Source organism: Atractosteus spatula, chromosome 3 (genome assembly GCF_055471065.1).
Source record: "Atractosteus spatula isolate fAtrSpa1 chromosome 3, fAtrSpa1.hap1, whole genome shotgun sequence".
Classification (NCBI taxonomy): domain Eukaryota; kingdom Metazoa; phylum Chordata; class Actinopteri; order Semionotiformes; family Lepisosteidae; genus Atractosteus; species Atractosteus spatula.
This window is the reverse complement of record NC_142708.1, coordinates 71902622-71917578: the sequence shown is the minus strand read 5'-3', so window position 1 is coordinate 71917578 and position 14957 is coordinate 71902622. Positions and strand designations below refer to the sequence as shown.

The 14957-nt window shown below is 58.6% G+C and overlaps 1 protein-coding gene across 2 annotated transcripts in view; it reads left to right on the top strand.

The window, feature by feature from the left end:
* Positions 1–3897: 3897 nt before the first annotated feature.
* Positions 3898–14957, top strand: part of LOC148838660 (alpha-actinin-4) — a 36018-nt gene continuing 24958 nt past the window's right edge. The window contains exon 1 of one of the 2 annotated variants that reach the window (XM_088911905.1): positions 3898–4249. In XM_088911905.1, coding sequence (XP_088768031.1) covers positions 4121–4249 — 129 coding nt within the window. In that variant the 5' untranslated portion in view covers positions 3898–4120. The remainder of the gene's footprint in view (positions 4250–14957) is intronic. The other variant, XM_088911906.1, reaches the window with a different exon arrangement.

Here is a 14957-nt window from a genome sequence, read left to right as displayed (position 1 = left end):
CCCCACCAGTGTGCAGCCCCAGCTGGGTGATGCGCCAGTCCGCTCCCCACACACCAGCCATTAGTCTGCCTGACCCCAGGGCAGCAGCTGGTTCAGTCCTGCTGACCCCGCAGGCAAAGCCGAGCTGAATGACTCCGCCAGTTCCTCTCGCCAAAAAATAAGTTCCCGTTTTCTCCCCTCTTCAGCTCTCAATCCTTCCCACAACTTCTGTTTTTGATATCATTAATGTTTAGAGTAACCGGTTTTAAACCACATCCCTGCCAGAAGTCGAGCCTGTTGTTCCCTGCTGGGAGTTCACTGCAGTGCAGGGTCTTGAGCGCAGCTCATCTGGGGTGTTTTTTTTTCTCATTCTCTGCCTGCCTGGCTGGGGATCTGCACTGGTTTAACCCCGGGCACTGTTCTTATCTGTGGGTCAGTAATATCAGATGACATTCAGCTCGGGCAGCCGAGCAGTGCTTCATGCAGCTCACATAGACGGGAGCTCTGGCAGGGGCCGAGAAAGACCGAGCTGGGAGAGGCGGCTCGTGAGCAAGGTGGAGCACCGCAGTTACACCCTCTGAGGTGGGGAAGCAATTAAAAGAGGGAAGCGGCATTAGATGACGTCGATACACCGCGGACCACTTAATAACAGGCAGCGGGTTAAAGACGAGCATTGCACTAGAAAGGCCTGCAGCATCGACAGTGAGACGTGAACTAGGAAGCCAGAGAACGGTGGATAGCTGCTTCGAAAACTGAGAACGGGAGGCACTTTACACAAAGGGTTGTGGGAGTGTGGAACAGGCTGCCAAGCCGTTAACTGCAACCAGACGGGCAGAATGGCCTCTGTTCCGTTCTCACTGAAGGCAAAGCAAAGTCAGAGGGGAACCAAAGGGCTTTATGAAGCTCCTACAGCTACATCATCCCACAGGGTGACACTTGAAGTGGAGTCCCCCCATTCCACACGCTTTCCTTTACAAAGTCCTGCTGCTGAGGGAGGGGCGTGTTATCCGTGTTATAATGTGGAAACTCACACACCAGGTCCCTCAAATCGTGTCGGCGCCCCCACTTTGAATCCCCCCCCCCCCCCCGCACTCCCCGTTATGATGCGCCCCCACGAGGAAAACGCGGTGAGTTCGGCGGTGAAGAGGACCGCGAGATCCACAGACCTCCTGTCGCGCTCGGTCGGGCCGCAAAGCTCCTCGTGTCTCGTATTGCCTCTGATTGCGGGGAAATTGCAGAACCGAAATACGGGCAGGAGGGAAGTACACTCACTTCTGCTCTGGTGATTCTGTAAGAGCCGGTAGACCATGCCCGACCCTGAGGGGGCGTCTTGAGAGTCAATGCGCCGGCGACGGCAGCGCAACGCGCTCGAGTGACCCGCCAGTTCACGCGTGGGGCCGCAAGCGTGCCTCCCCGTCGGCGATCAGACCCCGTGAAAACGTCGTATTAACTAAATTAGTCGGTGCAATCTGGGGTCTCAGCCGCCGTAAGGGCACGTTTGACGCGAGTGTAGCAGGAGGAGACGAGAATCCGGTGAAGGGGCCTGTACCCCCCCCGTGGGCCCTGCGTGTCCGGGCGCGGGACAGAATCGGGCGTAACAGGCCGCAGTACCCTTCTCTCCCACGGTTCGTGTCCGCGTGTCCACAGATTGGCTTGGTGGGGCTTGGTGGGGCCTTGTGAAGGCGTTTAGCCCAGCGGCACATCTGGCACAATATACCGCACAAACTGTATATATCCGGGGCGCTTAAAAAAGAAGCGCCTCGGGCTTCTCTGGAGCTTAGGGGGGCCACTTTCCCAGTCCGGGGGGTCTCCAGATACCGCGGGGAGCCCCCGCAGACGCGCGCTGACGGTAATCTGCGTCGACACGCACGGGAGAGCGTGACCTACTTCGCGCTCCCCGCAAAGCGGCCGGGCGGTCTGCGTCCATGAAAGTTTTATGGGCTTCATTTCCGTTGTCAGAGTGGGGGCGTTTTTAGCCGGAGAAAACATCGCTAACGCAGCACAAGCCCTCCCCCGCTGAGACCGCAGGTCTTCTAAAGGGGCGCCGCCGGCCCTGACGCGCGAAAGCGACATTTCCAGTGAGTTAATTTTAAAACTCAAACCTCGGTCCCGAGGCCCCGGGGGGGGGGGACGCGGCGCGCAGGGGGCGATGCATTATTCACGAGCCGCTGCCCTCGTGAATGATTCAGCAGCCCCGCCCGCCAGAGGAGCCAAGCGGCGCTCGAGCCCGCCCCCCTCGCGCTGTCCGAGCCGGCGTCTGAAATTCACAGAAGAAAACAGCGATTTGTTATCCGCGCCGTGAACGTAACGGGCGAAAGCTGCTCTGTTTACGTGTACATAGAGTATCGTGTCAGATGGGGGTCGCTGTGCTACCCAGGACAATATTACGCACGGTCCCGGACTGAAAGTGATGTCCTCTAGTAGGAGGATAAAAGAACAGAAATTGAATACAAAACAGGCTTGATGGGCCTCCTGTCATTTGTAACTGTTCTAGGGTCTTAATCTTTTCAGTCTTGGACAGAGAAGATTTTGAGGGAGAATAATAATAATAATAATAATTCCTTACACTTATATAGCACTTTTCTGGACACTCCACTCACAGCGCTTTACAGGTAATGGGGATCCCCTCCACCCCCACCAGTGTGCAGCCCCACCTGGATGATGCGACGGCAACCATAGTGCACCAGTACGCTCCCCACACACCAGCTCTCAGTGGGGAGGAGAGCAGAGTGATGGAGTCAGTTCAGAGATGGGGATTAATAGGAGGCCATGACTGGTAAAGTCCAGGGGGAAATTTGACCAGGACACTGGGGTAACACCCCTACTCTTTTCGAGAAACACCCGGGGACTTTTAAGGACCACAGAGAACCAGGGCTTCAGTTTTACATCCCATGTGAAGGACGGCGCCTTTTTTACAGTATAGTGTCCCCGTCACTATATTGGGGCATTAGGAGCCACATGGACCGCAGGGTGAGCGCCCCTTACTGGCCCCACTAACACCTCTTCCAGCAGCAACCTCAGCTTTCCCAGGAGTCTCCCCTCCAGGTACTGGCCAGGCTCACACCTGCTGAGCTCCAGTGTGATCCCGAGCTCCTGACTGTGCCAGAGGCTGACGGGACGTGTGGGGGGGGCACTCTGACAGACCCGCAGGAGCTGGCGGGAATGTGGCTCCGCGGGGCCGGAGAACGGACCATCATCCTTTTCAGACTTTTGAAGAAGACGTTCAGGCGGGATTCTGCGTGGGCACGCCTCGCCTGCAGAGGAGCAGGTCGAGCTTTCTTCCAGGCGGATAAAAGGCAGAGACGCGACGTTTCGGCTGTGGAGCCTTCTTCCGGTGTGGGCGTCTTCAGCCGAAACGTCGCGTCTCTTTTCTTTTCAGCCTGGAGTAAACCTTGACCTGGTCCTTTTAGCAATGTTTACCTCTTTGTGGAGATTTAATGCGGTGTTTGAGTGCGGGCGCGTCGTAAGATTTGTATTCATTGTGGAATAAAGTTTATTGTGTTAAAAAAAAAATGTCTACCCTGATACCGGACTGGCCGATTTTTGGGTTTAGAGGAACCATCACACGGGGGTATCCGGGGGAGGGTGCGGGGTCCTCATCAGCGGTGGTACCCCCCAAAACAAAAGGTTTTATTTTCCCCTTCCCCTCCGAGAGCGGGCCCACAGCTTGCTCGGGTTTCCGAGGAGCGATCTTCACCGTGCCCTCCGCGCAACCCCGAAATAGCTTTCGCGGTTTCCTCGACGACGAAGACAGCCTTGTTTTTCTGGTCCAGGAGCTGCTGCTGCTGCTGCTGCTGCGGTGGGGGAGAAGGGGGAGAAGGGGGCCGGCTCATGAATATGAATGCCTCTGATGGCGTGGGTACGCCCCGCTGCCGGGCCTAGCCCACGGCTCTGCCTGTCGCGCAGCTCCGCCCGGGCGGAGAGACTGGCTCAGCTCGCACTCGGGAGACTTCGCGACCGAGGCGCCGGAGAGAAAGGGCTTGTCGGAGAGAGAGAGCTCGGCAGCGAGAAACCTCCCCCCCCTCACCGCCGCGATTCGTTATTTTTTTGTTCCTTTTCCTTTTTTTCTTAAAAAAATCCCCCCCCCCCTCCACCTCCCTTCCCCCCTAGTTACAAAAAAATACCAAACACCGCAGAAGAAATGGTGGATTACCACGCCGTCAATAACCAGCAGTATTCCGGTGGCGGCACGCAACCTTACATGCAACAGGACGATGAGTGGGACCGGGACCTGCTTCTCGACCCGGCCTGGGAGAAGCAGCAGAGGAAGGTAAGTTGGAAGGCGGGAGGAGGGGCTGGGAGAGGCCGGGGACCGGCCGGGGCCTGGGGAGGAGGTCCGAGTTTACAGCTGGGGCGCACTGGACCTGCCGATGAGCACGGAGCCGCGAGTTAGTAGTATACCTCTACGATCCGCGGGGAAATTAAAAAAAAAACAGAAACCTCCACACAGGGAAAATAAAAACAACGTACAAAAACATGGTGCTCCAGCACCCCCCCCGCCATTGTAGAGCCGAGGGAGCAATCCACAGTAAACTTCGCGAAGTTGAGGAGGACAAAATAAAAGCCCGTGGAAACGGGACAGACCGAGCGCTGCTTATCCGTCTGCGATCAAATGAATTTAGGGTCCCGGATCACACGCGCAACCCAGGGAAGGTCACTCGTTTTCAGTGGCTAATTTCAGTTTTCCGAAGCGCCCGTATCGCCCGCCTCACCGTGGGGTGCTGGCCGTGGGATAATCTCGCCCCTCCCCGCCGCGTCGGCTCCACCAGAAATGACATTCCGTGTTTATATCGTCCCTTTCCCCCCCACCTTGGTTGCTGTAATAGCGGCCGTGACTCTTTCAATAGTTGGGCAGACAGATACACGAGTGCCAGTAGCTGCAATGTGTATTTCACACACACACACAGAGACGTAGACAAGCCCAGTGGTTAAATAGCTCGGTATCCGTCAGACGCGCGATGTGGGTAAATTTGTAAAAGTACAGAAACGCGAAGCCGAAAAGCGCGAGTCCAGGTGTGCAAGAGCCGGATTTCGGCGAGGAAGGCTTGATCTTGAGTAACTATCGCGGTCCTGAGTTACTATTGTAACCAGGGGTTGTTACCAGACCGTGGGACTGTCGCGCTTTCGGATGAAACGACGCGTAGCGGCTATATGTGGTGCTGCCCCCAACCCCCTGGTTATTTTGTGCAAAATGCGAGCGTTTCGGCTGTCAGTCGTCCTTAGGAGACTGGCTGCCCGTATATCCCGGTCAGGCGGGGCTCGGAGCAGATGTCGTCTCCCGAGGAAGCGATATCCCACTGTGTCCCGGGCCCGTCAGGTGCGCGGCTCTGTCTCCCTGGGGTCCCCCGTGAGTCCCTCGCCTGACCGGGGGATCAGAGAGTCCCAGCCTGCGGGATGGCGGGGTCGGAGCTCCCCCCCCCCCTCTCGCCGCGCCACGGTAAACACGCGTGGACTCTCACCCCGGCGGCGGTTGGGCTTGGCTGCGGCGTGTTCGCGGGCCGGTCCCGGAGTGGGAGGGACGCGGGGTTAAACGAGACGTCCGTATCAGAGGCATGTGTGTGCTTGCGTGTTTCTGTGGATGTGTACTCAAGGGCGAGCAGCCTGCAGCGGCCACGGCAGAGCGATTGCACAAGGGCACCGAGTTAATAAGCGACTTTTTTTTTACCCGTTGCTGGAAGAGACGCGGGTGTTGCTCAATAACACTATTCCGCGGGCTTGTGGAGGGCGATTTTGAAAGCAGGTTGGTGCGCTACCACAGGTGTGTCGGTGACTCGAGGAACAGCCCCGTTTCAGGGCTCAGGTCGGGTTGTGTGTCCTGTGCACAGGTGCAGTGAAATGCTTAGTCGCGCGTGGGCTCCGATACCAAGACGTTAAGGGATCGCCAAGACACGAACACGCAACAGCAGCAGCGACCACAACAAGTTAAAGAACATAAGACTTTAAAAAGCAAGTCAGACCCCCCGTGCAGAGAGAGCCAGCTGGACCCCTGACCTCTGACCCCCTGAACCCCTGCTCCGCTCTCAAGAGTCACCTGCCCCACTTTCTCGGGGAGAGGGTGGTTTGGGGCTGCTCCTGTTGGGACCCCCCCCACCCCCTTTATCCCTCCCCTGGCTGTTCTTGTTGAGCCAGGATGTTACTACATTCCTAAAGCAGGGCTGGTCCAGTGCCGGGCTGGTCACTGGCTTCACTGGACCAGTTAAACGGCTTCTCCCTGCTCTTCAGAGGCTGCTGCCTCAGAGAGGCCTCGAACGCCTGCAGACGCAGCGCCCCCTCCAGGCCCAGGAGGTGGAGGGCAGCTCGGCCAGTTCCAGCTCCTGGAGGGCCGGTGCCCGCTGGCCTCTCTTCCTCCAGAGCTCCCCGGTACACCGTTTATGAGGAATCAGCTGTAAAAGAGTTCATAAATCCTGCATGGTACTAATCAAATAATTAGCTTAATTGTTTAATTGACTAATCAAGCTGGAACAAATCCCTGAAAATATCCGGCTGCGCCTTTCCATCGTATCGGCCTCGACAGGGGCGTGGTTCGCTGGGATCCGAGTTCTCAGTTCCTCGGAATAGTTTACACAGCGCAGAAATGTGCGTGCAGGGCTGCTCGCAAAACCTGGTCCGGCAGGAGGTCCAGCAGGAAGGGATTTGGGTTTTCCCAGGCCTGGGATTGGCCCTGGCGGGACTTGAGGGCTGTGCCAATGTCGGCCCCTCCCTCTGTGGTTTGAAATGCAGGGCTGGGTGCTTGGGTGGGTGGGTGGGTGGGTGGGGGGCATTGTGATTCGGAGTGCTTTCTGTCTCTCCACCTGCCCCATCAGAGGGGGGGGGGACTGTCTCATTGTTCAGGTAAATTGTTCCTCTGCTTTGGCAGTGCTGGAATTCAGTGGTCGTGCCTTAAAAGCTCCTTCAGTTTAAAAACAGGTACTCCACCTTCCACAGAGCAAGGCAGGTCACGTGCTCTTAAATGCACACCCCACCCGCAAAGCTCTGAAAATGTCAGGATCAGGGTTGTACCCCGCTGCTGCTGTTGGGCTTGGGCTGAGAGCACATGCTCAGAACGCAGGAGATGGATGGGATCAGGCAGCTGTGCTGGATCTCTGTTTAAGCACAGAATTTTAAGTGCTGGTTTTGGGAGTGATGTTCTTTGAAAGGGGTTACAGATCTAGAATGGAATTGCAGAAATGCGATTTTCTCTGGCGGCCCTGCAGATTCAGCTGAGAGATGGTTTCAGACAGCGAGTACAAGCCAAGGAAAGCCAATAAGTAACTCTGAGAATCTGGTTTATTGCGAGTCAACCCCAGGAATGCGAGGTCAAATACTTTGTTCTTTTTTTTTTTCCTTTTTTGTGAACTTTGGAAGAATTTAGCAGGGACTTTCATGGGTAGAACAGAAGACAAGGCAGGAAGGAGGCTGTTGTAAAAGAGATGTTGGGAGGAGGAGGAGGAATGTGTCCCCTTGGCCTCCTCCTGGCCTGATCTGTCTCATCAGGCCAGAGAAGCCAAGCAAGACAGAACTCCTCTGGTTAGAACAGAGATGGGAGACCTTCATGGAAAATGTGATGCTGGTGTAGACCAGTAGGGGGCGCTCTTCCGCCTGGTTCGGGATTTCCACCCATCGACTGGGATGGAGGCCAGCTGCAGTCCCGAATCCTGCTCGGTCATGAAAGATCCCCCGGCACAGTTTGTCCATTCGGCTGGTGAGGTGATCCCTCTCTCCTCCCCCTGATCCGCTGTGCCCTGCGGCTGCAGGTGCAGGAGAGCTGCCCTGTGGCACCCAGGTGGGAACGGAAGTAAAGATCTTTGGGGAAACTCCGGGATGAAATGCCGGGCGTTCACCAGTTGGCCTGCCCGGCTGTCCTGTGAGTGTTGCAGCCGTGTCTGTCGCTGATGCATGGCCGAGCAGTGTCACGGCCGCCTCTCCTCTCCAGCCGATGGCCTGGCGCTGGCCGGGGCCTTGTGGATCCGGGGTGAGTGGGGTTCATCAGGCTCCCGGTTCGAGGCGGCTGCAGCCAGTGGAAACGCTGTGTCAGAGCAGGCGGGGGTGTTTGTGTGTGCACGCGCACTGCTGTCCGGCTCTTTTGTTTGCCCTGAGTAACATTTAGTATCTCTGTGGGCTGGGGGTCACACGGCGACAGCGGCTCCGGCGATCGGACGATTGAAAGAGACGTTTGTTTGGAATTGTCTTCTGTGGCCGGACTGGAATAAGTGGGTTTTGTTGTCGAGCTGTGAGGCTGAGTGATTGAAGATGAAACACAACAGTGGGATCGACAGCGCTAGGTGCCCTGCAGGCCGAGGTGCAGGGGTGTGGCCTTTGGGAGCATCAGCTCTTCCCCAGCTGCTGTGGGCTCTGTCTCTGCAGATGTGGGCACGAGAGAAAATCGGCGTGCTTGGGAGGCAGTGGGCATGTGGGTGTGGAATAATATCGGGGTGCCCAGCAGGCCCCGTGGGCACGTGGGTGTGGAATAATATCGGAGTGCCTGGAAGGCGCAGTGGGCACATGGGTGTTGAATAATATCGGGGTGCCCAGAAGGCGCAGTGGGCACGTGGGTGTGGAATAATATCGGGGTGCCCAGCAGGCCCCGTGGGCACGTGGGTGTGGAATAATATCGGGGTGCCTGTAAGGCGCAGTGGGCACATGGGTGTTGAATAATATCGGGGTGCCCAGAAGGCGCAGTGGGCACGTGGGTGTGGAATAATATCGGGGTGCCTGTAAGGTGCAGTGGGCACGTGGTTGTGGAATAATATCAGGGTGCCTGGAAGGCGCAGTGGGCACGTGGGTGTGGAATAATATTGGGGTGCCTGGAAGGCGCAGTGGGCACGTGGGTGTGGAATAATATCGGGGTGCCTGGAAGGCGCAGTGGGCACGTGGATGTGGAATAATATTGGGGTGCCCTCCTGAGAGGGCAGGCAGCCGGAGTACAGGGGGTCTTGTGTTGGAAGGGGGTGTAGCGATTCCCGGGGTCTTGGGACACGAACGGCCGCTCGGGGGTGTCCGCTGCGCCCCCAGCCCCGGCGCTGTGGAAAGGGCGGGGATAATTGTGCGGAGCATTCTTCTCTGGGAAGGAAGGGAGTTGATTGCTGAGCAGTGAAATTGCTGTGGCTGCTGTGGGAGGTGGCTGGGGGGGGAGCAGGCATTCCTGGAGTTTGGAAAACAGCGTTCCCGCTTTTTCCTCCCTCGTTACTGAGGTGACTAACGAGGCTCGCCGGTTGATGTGGGGGGGGGGGGGGCATGTTATTGTTGTTGTGTGTGGTGGGGAGGGTTAGCAGCTCTCTCTCTCAGAAGCACATCGTGACAAGACAAACATCCTTCAGGCTGAACTGTTGCTTAACTGAGCCGTCGTGGGTCTGATCGTTGGACCCCTCGCTCGTTTTCAGTGTCCTCGCGTTCTCGCAGGTGGAATCGGATCTCTGAACGTCCGTGACGGAACGGAACTGGTGCGCGATTCGCAGGCGTGGGGTTCCCGTTTTACCCCAGGAAGTCTTCAAGACCTTTCTTCCTGCTGGGGGAGGAGGGACTGGGCGGACAGGAAGCCCCTCTTCCTGGGCTCCGGAGCGCAGGGTCTGACCTGTTAACCCCGCGCCCGCCAGCTCCTCGGTGACGCGGTGGAAGCAGCTCGGCGGCCTGCCTCGTCGCCACGCGGGCTTCGTTGGGGGTGGGCTGGGCTGGGGGTGGGGTGTTGGGGGAGGACAAGGCCTGCCAGGTGTGTGCAGTCCGGATTGCTGCTGGCTGGTGCTGGGACCGTTGTCAGCACAGCAGGGGCGTGAGGGGTGGCCTGACCCCCCCCCACCCCCAGACTGAAGTATTTACCCACTGCCTGGGCATGTCGAGCTGCGGGGGTCTCTCTGGGGGGGGGGGGCAGAGCGCTGTCAGGGCTACACCGCCTGCTGCTGCTGCCCCTGCTGCTACAGTCCAGCTCCAGCCGCGCACAGCGAACCCCAGGCGTAGAGAAACTGGCTCCCACACCCCGTCTGCGCGGTGGCCTGGCCGGGGTAGCTGCAGGGCAGCGAGGAGCGGAGTCCTGGCTTGTTCGGCGAAGGCTCTGCCCAGACTGGATTGCGGGCGGAGACCGAGTCCTGCCTCTCACCCCCCCCCCGGGCTGGCTGTCGCTATTCGGAGGACGGGGTGCAGGGATCAGTTTGTCTGTGCGTGGGGCTGGCTGTCGCTATTCGGAGGACGGGGTGCAGGGATCAGTTTGTCTGTGCGTGGGGCTGGCTGTTGCTATTCGGAGGACGGGGTGCAGGGATCAGTTTGTCTGTGCGTGGGGCTGGCTGTCGCTATTCGGAGGACGGGGTGCAGGGATCAGTTTGTCTGTGCGTGGGGCTGGCTGTTGCTATTCGGAGGACGGGGTGCAGGGATCAGTTTGTCTGTGCGTGGGGCTGACTGTCGCTATTCGGAGGACGGGGTGCAGGGATCAGTTTGTCTGTGCGTGGGGCTGGCTGTCGCTATTCGGAGGACGGGGTGCAGGGATCAGTTTGTCTGTGCGTGGGGCTGGCTGTCGCTATTCGGAGGACGGGGTGCAGGGATCAGTTTGTCTGTGCGTGGGGCTCGGGGCTCTGGTGTGGCTGCATCACAGGCGGCTCCATCCGCACGGCCATGTTTCTTGGGGTTTAGCGGCTGCAGGCACCGGTGTGCTTTGCTGTGCTGGAAGGGCGAGAGCTGGGAATGCCTCCGTGTGGATGAAATGCTTGTCTCTCTCCGTGCGCCGGCACTGGCAGCGAGCTGACGGGTCTACAGCTTGCGCAGACAGGTGGGTCAGGCGGCTGTGCAGTGGGATTCCTTCATGTTTTCCCTGGATCCCCTGGCCAGTCCCTCGTGGACAGAGAGCCCTGTCCTGTTTTTCCTGGCCAGCGTTCCGCTCTTATATCCCGCGTTGTGGAATTGCAGAAGCTCTCTGCCTCCTGGTTTTCGCACCAGCGACGGCTTTTCCCCAGCAGGCAGTGAGAGGAAGTGCTCCCGGGACGCGCCCAGCCAGCGGACCGCTCGGTGTCGGGCGGTGAGAGTGGCCTCTGGCTCATGTCACTGCCGGACCCAGGACTGGGCCGGACCGGGCCCAGGAGGTGGCAGGTGTGGGTTTGTCTGCGGAGAAGCCCCTGGCTTGACTCTCGTTGAGTTTTCAAAGAAGGGGCTGGCAGAGGCTGTGAGTGCACAGGCGGATACATGACTGCAGTACAACACCAAGCACAAACGGGACCAGTCTCCAACCTCCCAGTGTTCTGGTATGTCCAACACGTCGGAGTGAGGGAAGCATTGGCCCTGCAGACACTCTCTCCCGAGACGGTGGGGCCTCATGCACAGGCTTGTTTCTCTTGTGCCTTGGTGCGCCAGCGTGTTGCTAGCGTGGAGTTATCCACCCTCCCAGTGTGTGCGTAGTGGCCGCCGCGCTCGAAGCCTCCAGCCTGGCCTGCTTGGCTCCTGGTCCTGGGCTGTCCGCGCCTGACCGAGTCACGCCGGCCTCGGTCGGTGTACCGTCTCGATTTCTTTACGAACAGGGGCCGGCCTCCTCCCTCTGCTTTCCGGGGGGGGGGCGGTCGGCGCTCCTCAGCAGCACAGAGCCCTGAGAAGGTGCGGCACAGCACCAAGCACAAAAAGGAATGGGCACCAACCCCTAAACACCGCGGCCCTCCGTTCCGTGCATGGCCGCTCACACAGAAGACTCTTGTCCGTAACCTGAGCGTGGAAGCACTTGGGAAATCTGGGCTGTTTCAGACAAGTTCCTATTTATCTCAGCGTCCGTTCCTTTCCCTCTGCCAGGTGTTCAGATTGTGTGTGGAGAGGAATGAGCTTTGTGGAGGCCCTCGCGCTCATTAGGGAGTTGAAGCAGAAAGGTGGATTTATGTGGTCTAGGAGCTACATGTGCCTCTGATAGGGGAACCCGGTGCTCAGTCGCCCCAGAGGCTTCAGGCTGAATTTGAGGGGGAGGAGGGCGGACGTGTCTGAGTGTCCGTCCCCTCACGAGCTGTGATTGAGGAGACAGAGGCTACAGAGCAGTGGGAGGCCGACATGTCAAGTACCTGAGTCACAGCGATCTGGTCGCAAATTATAAGCTAGGCCTGGAGTTGTCTCGCTCGGTCGCTGTGCAATTTCCTGTGACTGATCTGTTAATGACTAATTATTCCGGTTGAGAAGCTCGTGCTCGTGCGGAGATTCTCGTGGCTCTGCTGCTGGCTGTGCCGGTGCTGTCGAGTTGCCCTGTGAGAAAGATGAGCTCTGTCAGTGTGCAGGGACATGTCTCTTAAGTCCTGCGTTTTCTAAGACTGGAAGCCTTGTGCTGCATACAAACAACAATAACAGGCAGTAAAGGGAGCAGGCACCAACACCAGCTGTAATGCCCTGCACAGTTTGCGAAGGCGAAGACCTGGTGCAGCTGCTCATGTCGGGGCGCCGCGTGGCGCATGTTGGGTGACCGGTAGACAACGCAGCAGGAGAGCGCGATCTCTCGGGTGGCCGCGCGCGTTTCCGGCTTGGCCTCGGCAGCAGCTCGTGAGGCGCGGTGGCTTGACGCGCCGGGCGCCGCTCGGGGAGCGAGAGACGAGTGTGAGCGAGCGCAGGAAGCCGGGCTGAGCGGGAGATGGCGGCGGGCCGGCTCCAGGCTGAGATCTGGGTGCGTCCCGCGAAGTTTCGGTGTCATCGCCGACGGGTGGTCTTCCGCCGTAGCTGGTCGTTTCTCTGTGAAGCAGGCTGTCCCCGAGCTCTGGGGGGGGGGGGTCTTCGTGGAGAACGTCGCAGGTGCTGGGAAATGAGAAATCAGAGCCCGAGCTCTGCTGTTTCTCTGTGCGACGCCAGTCCAGCACTGCTCCCTTCACCCTGGCTGGGTCCTGCCTTCGGCATCGCCGGTGCCGAGGACGGGAGGAAGCAGTTCTTCTGGACGGGCAGGGGGAGGGGGCGAATTTCGGCTGCTCGTTTCGGATAGGCTGGGTGGGCACGCGGGCGAGCCGTTTGGGTTTCAGACGTGGTTTTCAGGGAGGGACGTCTTCTCGTTTGCAGACCCTTTCAGTTTCAGGGGGGTGTGACTGGGAGCGCCGGGGCTGGACGCGGGCGAGAGCGTCCCCGCCTGGACGGTAGCAGGCGCTGCGGGGCAGCGGTGCGGAGGTTTTGGAACCCAGACGGCATCTTGGGTGCCATCCGACAGTGCCCCCACAGGAGCAGTCAGTCGTGGAGGGAGGAGGCTGTGATGGATATAGAGGCGCGCGCGCGCGTGCGTGTCCTCGTGCAGGCAGTGAGCCACGGCGGGCAGGACTGGCTGGTGGTCAGGGGGCACGGGCAGGGGGGCGGTATGAAATCCTGTCCCATGGTAACCGCTCTCTCGGGACGGTCACGGAGACAGGCTGCTGGCTCGGGGTGGGAGGAGGACGTTTCCTGCTGGGCTTGCTGGCGTGGCTCGCGGCCCGTCGGCGCAAGGCCACAGGCAGCAGCCAGCTTGGCCTCCCCTGGCCGCGGCCCGGGGAGCTGGCGTCTTCCCTGCCGCCACACCCTGTTGGTTGCGTCATCGCCGCGGCGACGGCAGGCTGCCATGCGTGCCCTTATAAGGAGAGGCGTGTGTGTGAGAGCGAGGGAGAGGGGCGGGCCGGTTGCCGGAGAACTGGGCCAGCCTGTCAGTCTTGTCTGGGTGGCCCGGTCACGCTCCTATCTCTCTGCGAGCGTTGCACGCGGTTCCTCTCTATCTCCCGTTCCCCATCTGTCGCCTGCCTCTATCCGTGCCTCCATCTCGCCGCCTGGCTGCCTCGCTCCTGAGATCTGGAGATCGGGCGCACCTGATCTGTGGCCACTGGCTGATCCCCTGCCTGACGGGGTGACGCAGGTGTGGGTGTGGTGGTGGTGGGGGGGTGAGGAGGAAGAGGCAGAAGGAGGTCACGGCTCAGAATGCCAGGAATGAGGAAATGCAGGTCTGCGGCTGTGTGGTTTGAAGCCCAGAAGAAGCGTTCAGGAAGTGAGACCGGGCCATGCGGAATGCCGTGCGCTCCGGAGCCGTGCCGCGCCACACCCGTCTCCGGGGAAGACTGAGATCACCTTCATTCCTCCGGGTTCGGCGGTCGGCCAGTCAAGAGCGCCCAGCCTGTGTCCGACACTGCGACCCTCTCCGCCAGCATCTTCTGAGATCCCGGGTTCCCAGACAGCTGGGGATTAGCAAATAAAATGATTCCTGTCCGGGAGACTGGGGGGGGAGGGATGTAAAACACATTTACAAGACAGTGATTTTATGATTTCATTTTTGTACCGATCTTATTTTTAATTCTAGGCTCTGTTCTTTTTCGGGCACGTTGTACAGTTTGTAATGACTCATTCACAGACTCTTATGGGATCATTGAAAACAGATATTGCACACTTGACTTTGGTTTGTCCTACATAAGAACGGTTCATGAGACGAGGCTGGTCAGGTGTCGCTCCGAGTAGAGCTGCCTTACTCTTCTAAGCCTCCTCCTGCCTCAGGAGGGTATTTAAGGCAGACCCCTCTGTGGTCCTGGAGAAGCTGCTGAACAGGCACATCCTGTCATTTTCTTCAGGTCTTTTTAGAGAACGTCTAAGTTTCCAGGTGCTGTGCTTCTGGGTCGTCCTGGGTGTTCCCTGCTTTTCTCTCTTGCATTGTTGTCATCTGACACTGGGGAATAGCTGTAGTTCCCCTGCCTTTGTCTGTTTAACGACACACAAAACACACACGACGCACAGGGGCACGGTCAACGGGAAGTGCAGTGCATTCCAGATCCTGTCAGCTTGTGCAGGGCTGTGCAGCCTGGACATGGAAGACTTGCATTCTGTGACACAACACCAGGCACGACAGGGAGTGCGCTCTAACCCTGCAGTGTCGAGCAGCCTTCGCAGCCCCTGCCATGTGTGTGTGTGTGCGTGCACGGGTTAGAGAGGGGGCAGGGGCTGATTATCGACAGTCTCTGAAGCCACCATTTCCTGACTCTGCTTTTTTTTCAAGCACCTGGTTTGCACCAACAGTTCTGCAAGAAGCGAAGGCAGAATTTGAGCCTGTGGGGAAAAAAAATATG